Source organism: Anomaloglossus baeobatrachus, chromosome 4 (genome assembly GCF_048569485.1).
Source record: "Anomaloglossus baeobatrachus isolate aAnoBae1 chromosome 4, aAnoBae1.hap1, whole genome shotgun sequence".
NCBI lineage: Eukaryota > Metazoa > Chordata > Amphibia > Anura > Aromobatidae > Anomaloglossus > Anomaloglossus baeobatrachus.
In genome coordinates this window covers 114,365,463-114,382,473 of record NC_134356.1, presented here as the reverse complement: position 1 = coordinate 114,382,473, position 17,011 = coordinate 114,365,463, and the positions used below count along the sequence as shown (strand labels likewise).

The 17,011-nt window shown below is 48.1% G+C and overlaps 1 protein-coding gene across 1 annotated transcript in view; it reads right to left on the bottom strand.

Moving 5' to 3' along the window:
- Positions 1-17,011, bottom strand: part of CFAP43 (cilia and flagella associated protein 43) — a 207,640-nt gene that overhangs the window by 184,746 nt on the left and 5,883 nt on the right. The window contains exons 4-7 of the mRNA XM_075344505.1: positions 14,811-14,978; positions 14,161-14,296; positions 12,863-13,019; positions 2,771-2,853 (exon numbers count right to left, since the gene is read on the bottom strand). Of these exons, the coding sequence (XP_075200620.1) occupies positions 2,771-2,853; positions 12,863-13,019; positions 14,161-14,296; positions 14,811-14,978 (544 nt within the window). The remainder of the gene's footprint in view (positions 1-2,770; positions 2,854-12,862; positions 13,020-14,160; positions 14,297-14,810; positions 14,979-17,011) is intronic.

Sequence of the window (17,011 nt, the reverse complement as noted above, 5' to 3'; positions counted from 1 at the left end):
TGTGTATATATATTTTTTCCAAGTTACTAAATCAGTTTATCCTATTAATATACTCCTTTTTACGTGCTATAGCCACTTTACAAACCTCAATTATCTGTATATCCTCTTCATAACCCAATACACAGACTAGTGGAGTATTTTCCAGAATTACCTTAAGCGGGCTTTACACGCTGCGACATTGCTAGCCGATGCTAGCGATGCCGAGCGTGATAGCACCTGCCCCTATCGTTATGCCGATATGTGAAGATCGTTGCAGTAGCGAATATTATCGCTACGGCAGCGTCACACGTACTTACCTGCTCGGCGACGTCGCTGTGACCGGCAAACCGCCTCCTTTCTAAGGGGGCGGTTCGCTCGGCGTCACAGCGACGTCACTAAGCGGCCGCCCAATCAAAGCGGAGGGGAATAGATGAGCGGGACGAATATCCCGCCCACCTTCTTCCTTCCTCATTGCTGGCGTGTGGCAGGTAAGGAGAGGTTCCTCGTTCCTGCGGCGTCACATGTAGCGATGTGTGCTGCCGCAGGGACGAGGATCAACTTCGCCCCAGCGACAGCAGCAATAATTGGGAGAGGACCCCCCATGTCAACAAGGAGCGATTTTGGACGTTTTTGCAACGATCCAAAATCGCTCCTAGGAGTCACACACACACAACGAGAACGCTACAGCGGCCAGATGTGCGTCACAAAAGCCGTGACCCCAACGAGATCGCTGTAGCGATTTCGTAGCATGTAAAACCACCCTTAGACACGCCACCGATCATTTCCATTACTTTCCTCCAGTATCTTTCCAATTCGGTAGAGGACCACATCATATGAATAGACTTGCAGGACATCTAAGACATTTTTCATCCATTCTAGTGCCAATTTTAAACAGAGACTCTGGTGTTGTATATACATTATGTATAAGTAAACTTGAGAGCCTGTGTGCTTCACTGAGTGATAGGTGTGAAATTCCTTCCAATATTTCTAACCATTGCCCCTCCTCTATAGGTCCAATCTCAGCTTCCCAGCTTTCCTTACTATATAGTACTATTACTACCCAGCAATATTAACATTATCCCAGATGAAATAGTTGATTTGCTTAAAAACATTTAGAGTGAAGTTCGCATTAAAGTCTTTAATACTAACATCGTAATATTCTTTGCACACAAGCCTTAAACATGCTATCCAGTAACAGCTGAGAAGCGCTCCTTATTCCTTGTCACCGATTCTTACTAATTGTAGTTAGTGCTCATGCTGCTTCAACACCAAAGTGAGAAAACTATACCTGCGACATATCGTGTTTGAGTCTGATGAAGAGCGATTGGTTTCATGGCTAATACCCACAGAGCAGAAATGTGTCATGTATCACAGCCTGATCGAGCACCACTGTCACATCTCCACCAGTGCCTGCTCCGGTGACACCTGACCCGGTCACCAGGCGCCATTCTACTGTGACAAATAGATAGATATAGAGAAAGGAACAAAAACCGCTCACCACTGCAGAGACAAGCCTGAATATATCCTCCTATTAATGTTCTTTAGTCTGGCACGGATTACAGCAGCAAGCTGAGAAGGTAATGGAACAAAACAATGGAAAAGATCCAGGTTGACCTGAGGAAGGCGTCCCGCCGAAACGCGTTGTGGTATACATCTGCCATTCATCAGTGTGCACAAGCCGGTGTTTTCACTTGAAATATGGATATTTATTTTTAATCAAGTTACAAATAAAGAAGCATTTTTATTCATCCCCTTGGAGTCCAGCTGGATCTTTTCCATTGTTTTTTTCCATTCTACTGTGACATCTCCACCAGGGCCTACTCCGGTGCCGTCTGCCCCAGTCACCAGGCGCTGCTCTACTGTGACATCTCCACCAGGGCCTACTCCGGTGCCGTCTGCCCCAGTCACCAGGCGCTGCTCTGCTCACACTGCAGGCAGTGCTGGTGATGAGGGAGAGGTCAGTTCCAGTGGCTCTGGTGGGCGGAGTCGCCGCATATTCACCAGGCTTGGTCGGCCTGGAACTTGCAGTACTGCTGGCTGACTGTAGGGGTGTGTGCCTTCCAGCTAGTATCAGCTCATACTCCAATCTATGGGAAGGCACCACACCCTTTTTATATCCTTCAGTGTTCTTGGATCTTTGCCAGATATAGTCTTGTGTTGCTGTGAGCCACATCCTTCCTGGTACTGTGCACCTTGCTTTTTATATCTCGTATGAACTCGGCTTTGTTTATTGACGTCCCTCCTGCCTGCTCTTTTGTACCTCACCTGACATCCCGGTTTTGACCACGGCCTGTTTTCCAGACATTCCTCCTGCCTGCTCTTTTGTACCTCACCTGACATCTCGATTTGACCTCTGCTTGTTTTTCTGGACATTCCCCCTACCTTCCATTTTTGTACCTTGCTGACATTCTAGTTTTGACACTGCCTGGCAACTATCCCCATCTCTGGACTGCAGCCTACCCTTAGGCAGGCAGTGAACCACTGGATCCTGCAGTAATTCCTAATCCCTGTATAAGGGTTAAAGGGTTTTGAGGTACCTCGGGGTCCTGATTAGTGGGTGGCTTGCCGTTACAACCACACAGGCATGGCGGTAGCGCACAGTACCGGTTGGCGATCACTCTTCATTCATATTATCTCATATGAGAGTTCATAAAAAGAAAACTTGATTTAAGTTGAAATATAAATGTAATCTTTGAAAGCGGCACACGTACAGGAGTCCACTCGTCTGCTCAGAAACAGTAGATGTAAAAATGATGTGGTAAACGAATACAAAAATTAAACAAAGTCTTACACTGCCTCCTATGTATAGTCCTTCCTTGTGAAGCGCCATGGTTTTTATGTTTCCCTCATAGATGGCCGCTCTTGGTGATGCTCCTGGTAAGTAGAAAACATTTCTATTAGGGAATGTTCCACAGGGCAAATATGTGGCAAAATCTATAATGTATGATAGTAGCAGCAAAGTGGATGGCATTGTAGTAAATCTCTTCATCATGTGCAAAAAATCAGGTGTGGAAACTGACCTGCTCAAATCTGCTGTATGTCAATGGATTTCCACTGCAGATTTCACCCCTTAAGTGAGTGGAGTGAAATCCACAGTGAACTCAAAGCATTGTCCACTAAGAAACCATTGGATTTCTAGGACCCCTTTAAATTGGGATGTCCACAACCAGAAAGTCATTTCTTAACAGCTAAGGTGCTCCAGATAATCTCCCAGGCCGGAGCAGCTTCTACAGTAACACATGACTGAGACACAGCACCGATACTGCAGAAGCACCTCTGGCCTGGGAGGTGAGTGTGTTTTTTTCATATTCTCTGGGGAACTTTAGCAGTTAAGAAGAGGTTGTCTATTAGGGGAGAGCTATAAATCTTTATTAAACTATTTAAACAAAGGAATAAAAAATGGCTCACCAATTGGCACTTCCTATGGAGAAGTGTTGTGATCCAGTGACCGAGGAGGATCAGAAAATAACTCGGAAACACAGAAAATAACCAGAGTGGCTGGAACCTTAACAGACTGCAGACCTAATACTGACACACAACTAGAAGTAGCCGTGGGACGAGCCTACGATGACCTAGTCGTCTCGACACAGCCGGAGAACTAAATTCTCTAAGGCTATGTGCGCACTAGGCGTTTTTGCCGCGTTTTTAGCGGCGTTTTTTACCGCGTTTTTGTGCTGAAAACGCAGTGACATTGCTTCCCCAGCAATGTCAATGGGTTTTCAGAAGTGCTGTCCTCACACAGCGTTTTTTTTTAGCTGCGTTTTTGTGGTGACCACAAAAACGCAGCATGTCAATTATTTCTGCGTTTTCCACTGCGTTTTTCACTCATTGAATTCAATGAGATGTTAAAAATGCAATGAATAACGCATATAGCCGCGTTTCTATGACTAAAAACGCAGCTATAAACGCAAGGGGTGGGCACTACAGTGACGTGTACAGGAAGAGGATTCCTTCTGTTGGTAAACACAGAAGCATGAATCCTCCCGGTACCGTCACCGCTGCGTCCACCTCCCGTCCTGTGCATGTGAGCTCCATGCGGCGCCATGTCTGGGCGGGAGGTGGAGGCAGCGGCGAAAAACAAAGTGAACAGTAGAAAAAAAAAATGTCATATATACTCACCTGTCCGCAGGGTCCCGGTGCCATGCCCGCTCCCAGCTCCTCCCGGTACCGCCGCTCTGGCTGTGTGCAGTCTCCCCGGGGCAGGACCTTGCTTGCAGGACCTGGCGCTGATCACCTGATGCAGTCACCTGACGCATCAGCTGATCGTAGTCTCGCCGGCTTTTTCGCGCCCGGCCGGCTATCAGCTGATCCTGCCGTCAGGGGACTTCATCAGCTGATTACCGGCAGCTCCGGCAGCGATCGTATAGGATCAGACTGCTGTCCAATCGATCGCTCCAGGAGCTGCCGGTAATCACCACAGCACATAAGTGAGTATGTATTTTTTTTTTTTTTTTTTTTTTTCTACTGATGCATCAGCTGATTGTATAATCGGCTTTTATACAATCAGCTGATGTGTGATGGGATTCAGGCACTTGATCCTGACACATCATCTGATCGCTTTGCCTTCCAGCAAACCGATCAGATGATATTGGATCCTGATTGGACGGCGCGGGACCCTGACCCAGGATTACTGCGGAGGGGGGTTTATTTCAATAAAGATGGAGTCACTAATTGTGTTGTGTTTTATTTCTAATAAAAATATTTTTCTGTGTGTTGTGTTTTTTTTTATATTTACTAGAAATTCATGGTGGCCATGTCTAATATTGGCGTGACACCATGAATTTCGGGCTTAGGGCTAGCTGATAATATACAGCTAGCCCTAACTCCATTATTACCTAGCTAGCCACCCGTCACCAGGGCAGCTAGAAGAGTTGGATACAGCGCCAGAAGATGGCGCTTCTATGAAAGCGCCATTTTCTGGGGTGGCTGCGGACTGCAATTCGCAGTGGGGGTGCCCAGAAAGCATGGGTACCCTGCACTGTGGATTCCAATCCCCAGCTGCCTAGTTGTACCCGGCTGGACTCAAAAATTAGGCGAAGCCCACGTAATTTTTTTTTTTTTAATTATTTCATGAAATAATTAAAAAAAAAGGGCTTCTCTATATTTTTGGTTCCCAGCCGGGTACAAATAGGCAGCTGGGGGTTGGGGGCAGCCCGTACCTGCCTGCTGTACCCGGCTAGCATACAAAAATATGGCGAAGCCCATGTCATTTTTTTTTTCTTTTTGGGCAAAAAACTGCATACAGTCCTGGATGGAGGATGCTGAGCCTTGTAGTTCTGCAGCTGCTGTCTGCTCTCCTGCATACACTAGTGAATGGAGGATGCTGAGACTTGTAGTTCTGCAGCTGCTGTCTGCTCTCCTCCATACACTAGTGAATGGAGGATGCTGAGACTTGTAGCTCTGCAGCTGCTGTCTGCTCTCCTGCATACACTAGTGAATGGAGGATGCTGAGACTTGTAGTTCTGCAGCTGCTGTCTGCTCTCCTGCATACACTAGTGAATGGAGGATGCTGAGACTTGTAGTTCTGCAGCTGCTGTCTGCTCTCCTGCATACACTAGTTCTGCAGCTGTCTGCTCTCCTGCATACAATGAACATTTTGAAGAAGGAAATGACATCAGACCTTTTTTTTTTTTTTTTTTCATCAACAATCTTTAATGGCATTGTGCACTGATTAAAAACGCAGTGAGCAAAAACGCAGCAAAAAACGCACCAAATCGCGGCAAAAACGCATGCGTTTTTGCCGCGTTTTTTTAGCCGCGGGTGCGTTTTTTAGACAAAAACGCACATAAAAACGCAGCGTGAAAAAAACGCCTAGTGCGCACATACCCTAACAGAGAGAAATGTAGAAAAGCTAATCTGCCTCGGAGTAGTCCCCAAAGATATAGATAGCCCCCCACATGTAAAGATTGCGGTGATATAGGAAAACACAATACGTAGCTAGAGAACAGAGTCAGCAAAGATGAGGCCCAAAACTATCTGCATAGGAAAGAATAGGAAAGAGTACTGACTGCAATCATAAAAACCCTAATAAATACCAGCACAACTGACATGGAAAAATACTGAGCCTGAACAGGCTCTCCCCCGCTATATCAGTACTCTGGTGTTACTGGGATCCAAGAAAAACATTGATATAGAGAGTGGACTGAATATTGTACCAAGCATGACAAAACACAATACAATACAGAACATGGAGCAAGGTACACAGATACTCTCAGCAGGGAATATTCCAATTCCACCAGGAACTCCACACAGGCAAAATTACAAGAAAGTGAAAAACCATAAGCAAAGGTACAAGACCACCTTATCTGAGAGGAGTTCTGGTAGACACAGAGAACACGGCTGGTTTCAGGAAGTCCTTAGAACACAGGAAATACAATTGAGCCCCGGCAAGAAACAAAAGGAAGCTACATAGTTATATAGGCCAAAAACAAATGGCCTGATCGCAAATCCTACTCAGCTATCCAGGTCCCGCTCAGCAAGTCAGCTGCATTACCAGCACTGACCACAAGAGGGAGCCCCAAACTGGATTCTAATTCAAATGTATTCACAACAGGGAAGATGTAATATATTGGGAACACCTAGCTGATCCCTCCCTATATATGAAGTAATATAATAGAATAGTAACACCGGACCAAAAGAAGGGAATTTTGTTTACTTACCGTAAATTCCTTTTCTTCTAGCTCCTATTGGGAGACCCAGACAATTGGGTGTATAGCTTCTGCCTCCGGAGGCCACACAAAGTATTACACTTTAAAAAGTGTAACCCCTCCCCTCTGCCTATACACCCTCCCGTGCATCACGGGCTCCTCAGTTTTGGTGCAAAAGCAGGAAGGAGGAAACTTATAAATTGGTCTAAGGTAAATTCAATCCGAAGGATGTTCGGAGAACTGAAAACCATGAACCAAAAGAAACGATTCAACATGAACAACATGTGTACACAAAAGAACAAACAGCCCGAAGGGAACAGGGGCGGGTGCTGGGTCTCCCAATAGGAGCTAGAAGAAAAGGAATTTACGGTAAGTAAACAAAATTCCCTTCTTCTTTGTCGCTCCATTGGGAGACCCAGACAATTGGGACGTCCAAAAGCAGTCCCTGGGTGGGTAAAAGAATACCTCAATAAAAAGAGCCGAAACGGCCCCCTCTTACAGGTGGGCAACCGCCGCCTGAAGGACTCGCCTACCTAGACTGGCGTCTGCCGAAGCATAGGTATGCACCTGATAGTGTTTCGTGAAAGTGTGCAGACTAGACCAGGTAGCTGCCTGACACACCTGCTGAGCCGTAGCCCGGTGCCGCAATGCCCAGGACGCACCCACGGCTCTGGTAGAATGGGCTTTCAGCCCCAAAGGAAGCGGAAGCCCAGAAGAACGGTAGGCTTCAAGAATCGGTTCCTTGATCCACCGAGCCAAGGTTGACTTGGAAGCCTGCGAACCCCTACGCTGGCCAGCGACAAGGACAAAGAGCGCATCAGAACGGCGCAGGGGCGCCGTGCGAGCCACGTAGAACCGGAGTGCTCTCACCAGATCTAATGAGTGCAAATCCTTTTCACATTGGTGAACCGGATTAGGGCAAAATGAAGGTAAGGAGATATCCTGATTGAGATGAAAAAGAGATACCACCTTAGGGAGAAATTCCGGAACAGGACGCAGAACCACCTTATCCTGGTGAAAAACCAGGAAGGGGGCTTTGCATGACAGCGCTGCCAGCTCCGACACTCTACGGAGCGATGTAACTGCCACTAGAAATGCCACCCTCTGCGAAAGACGTGATAAAGAGACATCCCGCAGCGGCTCGAAAGGTGGTCTCTGAAGAGCCGTTAGCACCTTGTTAAGGTCCCAGGGTTCCAGCGGACGCTTGTAAGGTGGAACTATGTGGCAAACTCCCTGCAGGAACTTGCGGACCTGCGGAAGCCTGGCTAGACGCTCTTGAAAAAATACGGATAGCGCCGATACTTGTCCCTTGAGAGAGCCGAGAGACAAACCCTTGTCCATTCCGGATTGAAGGAATGAAAGAAAAGTGGGTAAGGCAAAAGGCCAGGCAGCAAAACCCTTATCAGAGCACCAGGATAAGAAGATCCTCCAAGACCTGTGATAGATCTTGGCGGACGTTGGTTTCCTGGCCTGTCTCATGGTGGCAATGACATCTTGAGATAACCCTGAGGATGCTAGGAGCCAGGACTCAATGGCCACACAGTCAGGTTGAGGGCCACAGAATTCAGATGGAAAAACGGCCCTTGTGACAGCAAGTCTGGGCGGTCTGGGAGCGCCCACGGTTGACCCACCGTGAGATGCCACAGATCCGGGTACCACGACCGCCTCGGCCAATCTGGAGCGACGAGAATGGCGCGACGACAGTCGGACCTGATTTTTGCGCAGCACTCTGGGCAGCATCGCCAGAGGGGGAAATACATAAGGCAGTCGAAACTGCGACCAATCCTGAACTAATGCGTCCGCCGCCAGAGCTCTGTGATCTTGAGACCGTGCCATGAATGCCGGGACTTTGTTGTTGTGCTGTGACGCCATGAGATCGACGTCCGGCGTTCCCCAGCGGCGACAGATCTCTCGAAACACATCTGGGTGAAGAGACCATTCCCCCGCATCCATGCCCTGACGACTGAGAAAGTCTGCTTCCCAGTTTTCTACGCCCGGGATTTGAACTGCGGAGATGGTGGAGGCTGTGGCCTCCGCCCACAGCAGAATCCGCCGGACTTCCTGGAAGGCTTGACGGCTGCGCGTGCCGCCCTGGTGGGTGATGTACGCTACCGCCGTAGCGTTGTCCGACTGTATGCGGATCTGCCTGCCCTCCAGCCACCAATGGAACGCCTTTAGGGCTAGATATACTGCCCTTATCTCCAGAACATTGATCTGAAGGGAGGACTCTGTCGGAGTCCAGGTTCCCTGAGCCCTGTGGTGGAGAAAAAACGCTCCCCACCCTGACAGACTCGCGTCCGTCGTGACCACAGCCCAGGATGGGGGCAGGAAGGACTTTCCCTGCGACAGAGAAGTGGGAAGAAGCCACCACTGAAGGGAGGTTTTGGCTGCAAGGGAAAGAGAGACGTTCCTGTCGAGGGACGTCGACCTCCTGTCCCATTTGCGGAGAATGTCCCATTGGAGAGGGCGCAGATGAAACTGCGCGAAGGGGACTGCCTCCATTGCTGCCACCATCTTCCCCAGGAAGTGCATGAGGCGCCTCAAGGGGTGTGACTGGCCCCGAAGAAGAGATTGCGCCCCTGTCTGCAGCGAAAGCTGTTTGTCCAGCGGTAGCTTGACTATCGCTGAGAGAGTAGGAAACTCCATCCCGAGGTAAGTCAGTGATTGGGTCGGTGTCAACTTGGACTTTGGGAAATTGATGATCCACCCGAACCGCTGGAGAGTCTCCAGAGCGACGTTCAGGCTGTGTTGACACGCCACCCGGGAGGGTGCCCTGACTAGATCGTCTAAGTAAGGGATCACCGAGTGGCCCTGAGAGTGTAGGGCCGCAACAACAGATGCCATGACCTTGGTGAAGACCCGTGGGGCTGTCGCCAGGCCGAAAGGCAGTGCCACGAACTGAAGGTGTTCGTCCCCGATGGCGAAACGCAGGAAGCGTTGATGCTCGGGTGCGAACGACACATGGAGATAAGCATCCTTGATGTCGATTGATGCTAGGAAGTCTCCTTGTGACATCGAAGCGATGACCGAGCGGAGAGATTCCATCCGAAACCTTCTGGTGCTCACATGCCTGTTGAGCAGTTTGAGATCCAGAACGGGACGGAATGATCCGTCCTTCTTTGGCACCACGAACAAGCTGGAGTAGAAAGACCATGTTCCTGAGGGGGAACGGGAATCACCACTCCCTCTGACTTCAGGACGCCCTGAAAAAGTGCGCCGGCCCGATGGGGGCGGAGATGTTCTGAAGAAACTAGTCGGAGGACGAGAGCTGAACTCTATCCTGTAACCGTGAGACATCCGTAGCTGAGGTCTCTTCGGTTTGGACTGGGGTAAGGACGAGTCCTTTCCCTTGGATTCCTGAATAATTTCATCCAATCGCTCGCCAAACAATCGGTCGCCAGAAAACGGCAAACCGGTTAAAAACTTCTTGGAAGCAAAGTCTGCCTTCCATTTGCGTAACCACATGGCCCTGCGGACTGCCACCGAATTAGCGGATGCTACCGCTGTACGGCTAGCAGAGTCCAGGACGGCGTTCATGGCGTAGGACGAAAAAACCGACGCCTGAGAAGTCAAAGACACAACTTGCGGAGCAGAGGTACGTGTGACCGCATTAATCTCAGACAGACAAGCTGAGATAGCTTGGAGTGCCCACACAGCTGCAAAGGCCGGGGCAAAAGACGCGCCTGTGGCTTCATAGATGGATTTCACCAGGAGCTCTATCTGCCTGTCAGTGGCATCCTTGAGCGATGAGCCATCTGCAACTGATACTACAGATCTAGCCGCCAGTCTAGAGACTGGAGGATCCACCTTGGGACATTGAGCCCAACCCTCAACTACGTCAGAGGGGAAGGGGTAACGTGTGTCATTAAGGCGCTTAGTAAAGCGCTTGTCCGGAAAAGCTCTGTGCTTCTGGACAGCATCTCTGAAGTTAGAGTGATCGAAAAACGCACTCCGTGTACGTTTGGGAAACCTAAACTGGTGTTTCTCCTGCTGCGAAGCCGACTCCTCTATATGTTGTAAAAATGGCTGCCGGAGCTCTCAGGGGAGGAGGGAGCCGTGGGCGGCGACTAGAAAAGTGCGGGAATCTGGTGCCCCACAGTGATCAGTGAGGGGGGGGGGGAGGAAACCTAAAGTATGCTCCAGCCCTCACTGCCGACGTCAGGTCGACCGTCCCGCCCTTACCCCTGACTGGCAGGCCCGGGGGCGGGAGTTATGGTACTAGGCCGCATGAAGCCGGGGACTAAATTTAATACCGCGGCCGACAAACAGGCGCGATCGGCGCGGAAGTCCCGGTCGTCACAAAACCAGCAGCAGCTGCAGCGTCTGTGAGACAAGCGCTCCATGCACCGTCCCCATGGGGACACAGAGTACCTTTAGATGCAGGGCCCTGTCCCTGATGATACAAAGTCTCCTGTCCGGCAGATTCCCTCAGGGGCTGCGGAGGGAGCCCGGTCCCAGTGAATGGATGACCGGTTAGGATCCCACTTCTCCCAGAGCCTCTAAGGGATGGTGAAGGAAAACGGCATGTAGCTCCAGCCTCTGTACCCGCAATGGGTACCTCAACCTTAACAGCACCGCCGACTTAGTGGGGTGAGAAGGGAGCATGCCGGGAGCCCTGTGGGGGCCCTCTTTTCTTCCAACCGATAAAATCAGCAGCTGCTGCTGACTAAAATGGGAGCATGAGTGGATGTGTGCCTCCTTCCACACAAAGCTTAAAACTTAGGAGCCCGTGATGCACGGGAGGGTGTATAGGCAGAGGGGAGGGGTTACACTTTTTAAAGTGTAATACTTTGTGTGGCCTCCGGAGGCAGAAGCTATACACCCAATTGTCTGGGTCTCCCAATGGAGCGACAAAGAAAATATATATATCAATATGCATACTACTCGGTATTTGACATGTTTGTCATGATAAGAAAATACAGGTGAAACACAAGTGTGCCAAAAATATCAAACTAAATTTACATCGCATAGTATATACATATAAATATGGTCCCACAGTGATACGAGGTATACCTACAAACGGGGGCCTGGAAGAAGCATTGCTAATACGAAACGTGCGTTGGGTGTGGGGAACGCCGGCATACTCTCTTTGCTCCCTGTTTACTTCATTTATAGAGGGGTCAGCTAGGTATTCTCAATAGATTACATCTGCCCCATGGGAGGTGCCAATTGTTGAGACATTTTTTATTCCTTTATTTAAATTGTTTAATAAAGATTTCTATATCTTTTATGCATTTGCATATTAGTTTTGTTGGTGTTGATATTAAGCATTGCTAGTTTGCCCGTTTTTGTTACGGTGATATAGGTGCCCTTATTAGGGAAGACCTGTAAGAGTGGCAGCCATGATATGAATATAGCCTTAATAACAATAATGATGATTTAAAGTATAAATGTTACCCAATACTTTTTTCCTCAGCATACGGTTTAGGAGTTGTCCCCCTACTCTAAAAGTAAAACTCAAAGGTGTTATCCAGGACATTTTCCATATGGAGCTAAGAACTTACAGACTGGTAGTTGCTAAGTACCTCCCGTTTTGCCCGGTGATGATCTCTGCCAAATCATCACGGACCGCTCCTGCTGGCAATTGTCCAACGTACAGGGACATCACCTTGACAGAGCAGTTTCTTCTCTTCTGCTCTGCCAATGGCCTGTTCTGTCAATGGGTCATCACTGCCATTTTCATGCTGATTGATAGCCGGCTCACCACTGCCAAACTATGGGGAATATGCTATCAATCAATATGACATCTGCATTGACACACCATTGCCAGAGAAAACCAGAAGCGAAAGAGCTGCCAGGAGAGTGTCCACCTAAACTGGAACAAATCGTCACAGGGCAGGACAGGCAGGTAATAAGCAACTACCTGCCAGTAAGTTATTAGCCACATTAAAAAAAAATAACCAATGTCCCGGATGACACCCTCCTCTTTTTTAACTATAGGTTTTATTGAAAATTTACAAGAATGATACAAACTCAAAGAAAAATGTTAGGTTCTGAACTAATATGCACAATTCACCAGATGGTATAGGAAATAAATAAGAAATGATCTTCACCTCCACTGATCGTCTGCAGCCTGCACATTTGATTCAAGCAGGAAGAAATTTGTTTCCACCTGTCCGGTATCTTCCGGATATTGCTGGCTTGCTCATATCCACCCTGGGCCAATTAGGTTTTAACCCCTTCAGTGTTTATTCCCTATTAATGCATTAATAATACTGATCTATTGTACTCCTTACCAGCTGTAGGCGGCTCTGTTAGGTTCAGAGCAGTGATTCTCTGTGTCTCGGGATTAATAGACAGTAGTTGTCCTTCTTTACATCCAACGAACAATAGAGATGTTGAGCTCCAGCAATGGCTACTGGGTTTCACTATGGGTTTTCTTTGTTCTTTTAACTTAAATGCATAAAAAGCAAAGTTAGAAATAGAGTACAGTCCTTGATGACAGAATATTTTTTTCTGCTAATCTACCCCATGACCATAGACAATGCAAACCCCGAATATAAAACTGTAATGCCTGCTTGGATCCACAGACTCAGACGGGCTGTAATGGACAGGCTAGAGGGAAGCCACTCACCAAGCAGGACCCCTAGAACTCTTAAACTCTTTAACCCCTATACAGGGATTTGGAATTACTCAGGGCCCTGGAGATCACTACCAGTGGAAGGCTGCAGTCCGATGAGAGTAGCAGTCAGGCAGGGTCAAAGCGGGAAATGCGAGACAGAATCACGCAGGCAAGGACGTAATCAGAAAACAAAGCAAAGGTCAAATCCGGACCGGGCAGTGAGGTACATAAGCAGCAGGCAGCAGGATAGTCAAGAAACAAGCACAAGTCAGAACACCAGAATCACTAAACAGAACAGGGCGGACACAGGAACCAGGAATACAGAACTATCTCTGGCAGAGGTCAGCAGACAGGAGGGGAAATAAGAAGGGTGTGGTGTCTTCCCATTGGACAGAATCACGCAGGCAAGGACGTAATCAGAAAACAAAGCAGAGGTCAAATCCGGACCGGGCAGTGAGGTACATAAACAGCAGGCAGCAGGGTAGTAAGGAAACAAGCAGAAGTCAGAACACCAGAATCACTAAACAGAACAGGGCGGACACAGGAACTAGGAATACAGAACTATCTCTGGCAGAGGTCAGCAGACAGGAGGGGAAATAAGAAGGGTGTTGTGTCTACCCATTGGTTGTAGATGAATGATGGTACTTCAGCTGGAAGACACACGGCACCTACAGTCAGCCAGTGGTACTGCAGATCCCAAGGAAACTCAGCCCAGTGGATGAGCGGAGCCTGTGCCCACCAGCGCCGCTGGCATCGACTTCTCTCCCATCACCACCACTATCCACGGCAGGAACATGGCGTCGCCTGGTGATCGGAGTAGAAGTCGCTGGAGTGGACTCCGGTGGGGACGTAAAAAAAAAACATACTGTGAAAGCCTTCTATACACCTTGAAATTGCAATATGAAACTGAATAGCAGAAAGGAAGATGAATATATCATGGTCAACGTTACTAGCATTGCCTTTCTAACTTACTATGAATCCTTCCATTTCGTCACCTACTAGGCCAGCTATGGCATGTAAAGGTATTTGGGGTCCAAAGTGGGAAAGGCGACTGAGACGACCATCCTCTTCTGCCATTAGACCATCTTCATTCAGAAGTTTGATCGGTCTATGAATGAAAAACCCTGTCAGTACATATTAATTGCATCTATGTTATTAGCTATTGTATCTTGTGCTCAATATGTATTTTCAGTGAATTTTGTATATTCAGTGAGCATGTCACCAATATACGGAAGCTACTTAACAAGAATATAATCTCAGCATTACATTACTGATGTGTAATAACAATGAAGTGGCATTATATAGTGAAATAATAGCCAGCACTGTACCAAATGTAGCTCTAGGCGCTATACACACTTGTGTCAGGAGCCCCAATACCACATTAGACAATAGCACTATACCAATGTGTAGCGCTATTCTTTGCTTCAACCTTACAGAGCCAGTAATGAACCCCATGCACCCCATTATAACACTCCCTGCTCTATAGCATGCTCCTAGTGGGCTGGACAACCTATTTAAGGTGGCAGGTTTCCTTGTGTAAGTATATACATGTAGTGCATTCAGTGTTTGGGCTGGAAATACATAAAAGCGAGTATTGCCAGTGTCAGTGAGTGATGGCTTACATTGATTTCAGGTCGTACACTGTGTCACAAACTTCAATATTCCAAATACTGAGGCAATCCTCACTAGACAAACACAGCTGACGCCAATCCATGGGGTTGAAAGTCAAACTAGTAAAGTTGGATCGGGTATCTGATACACTGCATAGTGCAATACCTTCCTGCCAGCTCCTAGAAGTAAACAAAAAAACAAATGTATAAAACAATTGAATTGTTACAGAGGTTATTACATGAAGGATTTCCATACGAAAAGTCTAGAAATACTCTTTTAACTGTTTTAAACTGCTACTTCGCTGTGTTGCTGGACCTGCTCTAATCAGAATCAGTCTCCTTCCCCTCCTGGCAGCTAATAATAGTCTTTCCTTACTCTTCTCAGGTATAATGCCATACTGCTGTGTAGGCTCAAGGTCCTTCCAGACAAGCAGGGTAAAAAGCTATTTCTATTGATTTTTATTGGTTTATTTTCTGTCATGCAACTATTTTAGAGGTGTGATTTTTCTGTAAATTGCGTCTGTGGATTTTCTAATTCAGCTCCAAAAACTGCCTGGAAAGTAAATGCTGAAAATAATGAACATATGGATTTCTATAAAAAAAAGCATATTTAACAACAACTCATATGATCAGTCTTGTCACCGCTTCAGGTTTCCAAAGCGGCCTGACCATTCTTTCAGCATTATCTTTACTGAAATTAATGGGGAGTTTTAAGAGATGCCTATGGATCTATTGCCCCATTTTGCCGGCATATTTGCTTCAGAAAATACCAGCGATCTCTAAGGCGGGCTTTGCACACTACGACATCGTAGGTGCGATGTCGGTGGGGTCAAATCGAAAGTGACGCACATCCGGCGTCGCAGTCGATATCGTAGTATGCAAATCCTTTTTGATACGATTAATGAGCGCAAAAGCGTCGTTATCGTATCATCGGTGTAGGGTCCGACATTTCCATAATGCCGGTGCAACGACAGGTATGATGTTGTTCCTCGTTCCTGTGGCAGCACACATCGCTGTGTATGAAGTCGCAGGAGCGAGGAACATCTCCTTACCTGCCGCCGGCTGCAATGCGGAAGGACGGAGGTGGGCGGGATGTTTACATCCTGCTCATCCCGCCCCTCTGCTGCTATTGGCCCCTGCCGTGTGACGTCGCTGTGACGCCACACAACCCGTCCCCTTAGGAAGGAGGCGGATCGCCAGCCAGAGTGACGTCGCACAGCAGGTGAGTGCGTGTGAAGCCGGCGTAGCGATAATGTTCGCTACGCCAGGAATCACAAAATATCGCTGCTGCGACGGGGGCGGGGGACTATCGCGCTCGACATCGCAGCATCGGCTTGCGATGTCGCAGCGTGCAAAGTACCCCTAAGTGCTGAATGAAGATAATAAAAAGTTCAGAAGCCACTGGAACAAAAGTTCCCTTCCGAAAAAAACCCCCAAAAAACTCAAAAATTCACCAGCTATTAAAAGAGTGCTCAGGAAACAAAATTTCCTGAACAGTCTTCCTCCTGATAAACTCTCTAGGTTCGCCTGCCCGAGAAAGACGTAGTATGAACGTACCCTAAGGGCTCATGCACACGACCATTTAAATCAGACGGGGGCTATCTATGCTTTGATGGATAGCATTTACACCCATGTTGCTCTACGGGGTGTGCACTTGTCCAATTTGTTTATATTTTTTTTCCTGGGGCCGAGTGGTCCGAGGAAAAGAAAATGCATCATGTATGATTAAGGCTAAGTTCACATTTCCGCTAAAATCTATCAGTCACAATCCGCTGCTCTTGTAAACAGCGGAATCCGTTTAGCGGATTCCGCTGCTCCCATAGACTTGTATGAGCAGCGGATTGTGACTGATGATGCTGCGTTGCACCCTCCGCCCGACTGATCAGTCGTGGAACGACTGACCGCCGGGCGGGAGGAACGCAGCATGTAACGTTTTTTGAGCAGCGAGATCCGTCGGATTTCGCTGCGCATGCTCTCTGGCTCCCTGCACACGTCACCAGCTTTGGTTGGTTACCCGATATTTACCCTGGTTACGGTGCAAGGAGCCAGCGCTAAGCGGTGTAGGCCCGTAACCAAGGTAAATATCGGGTAACCAAGGTAAACATCGGGTGCTTTGCTGTTACCCGATATTTAGGCTGGTTACGTGTGCAGGGAGGCCGACACTTCCCCGCTCGGCCCCGCCCCCTCCCGCACTCCGCACATGTATGTACACA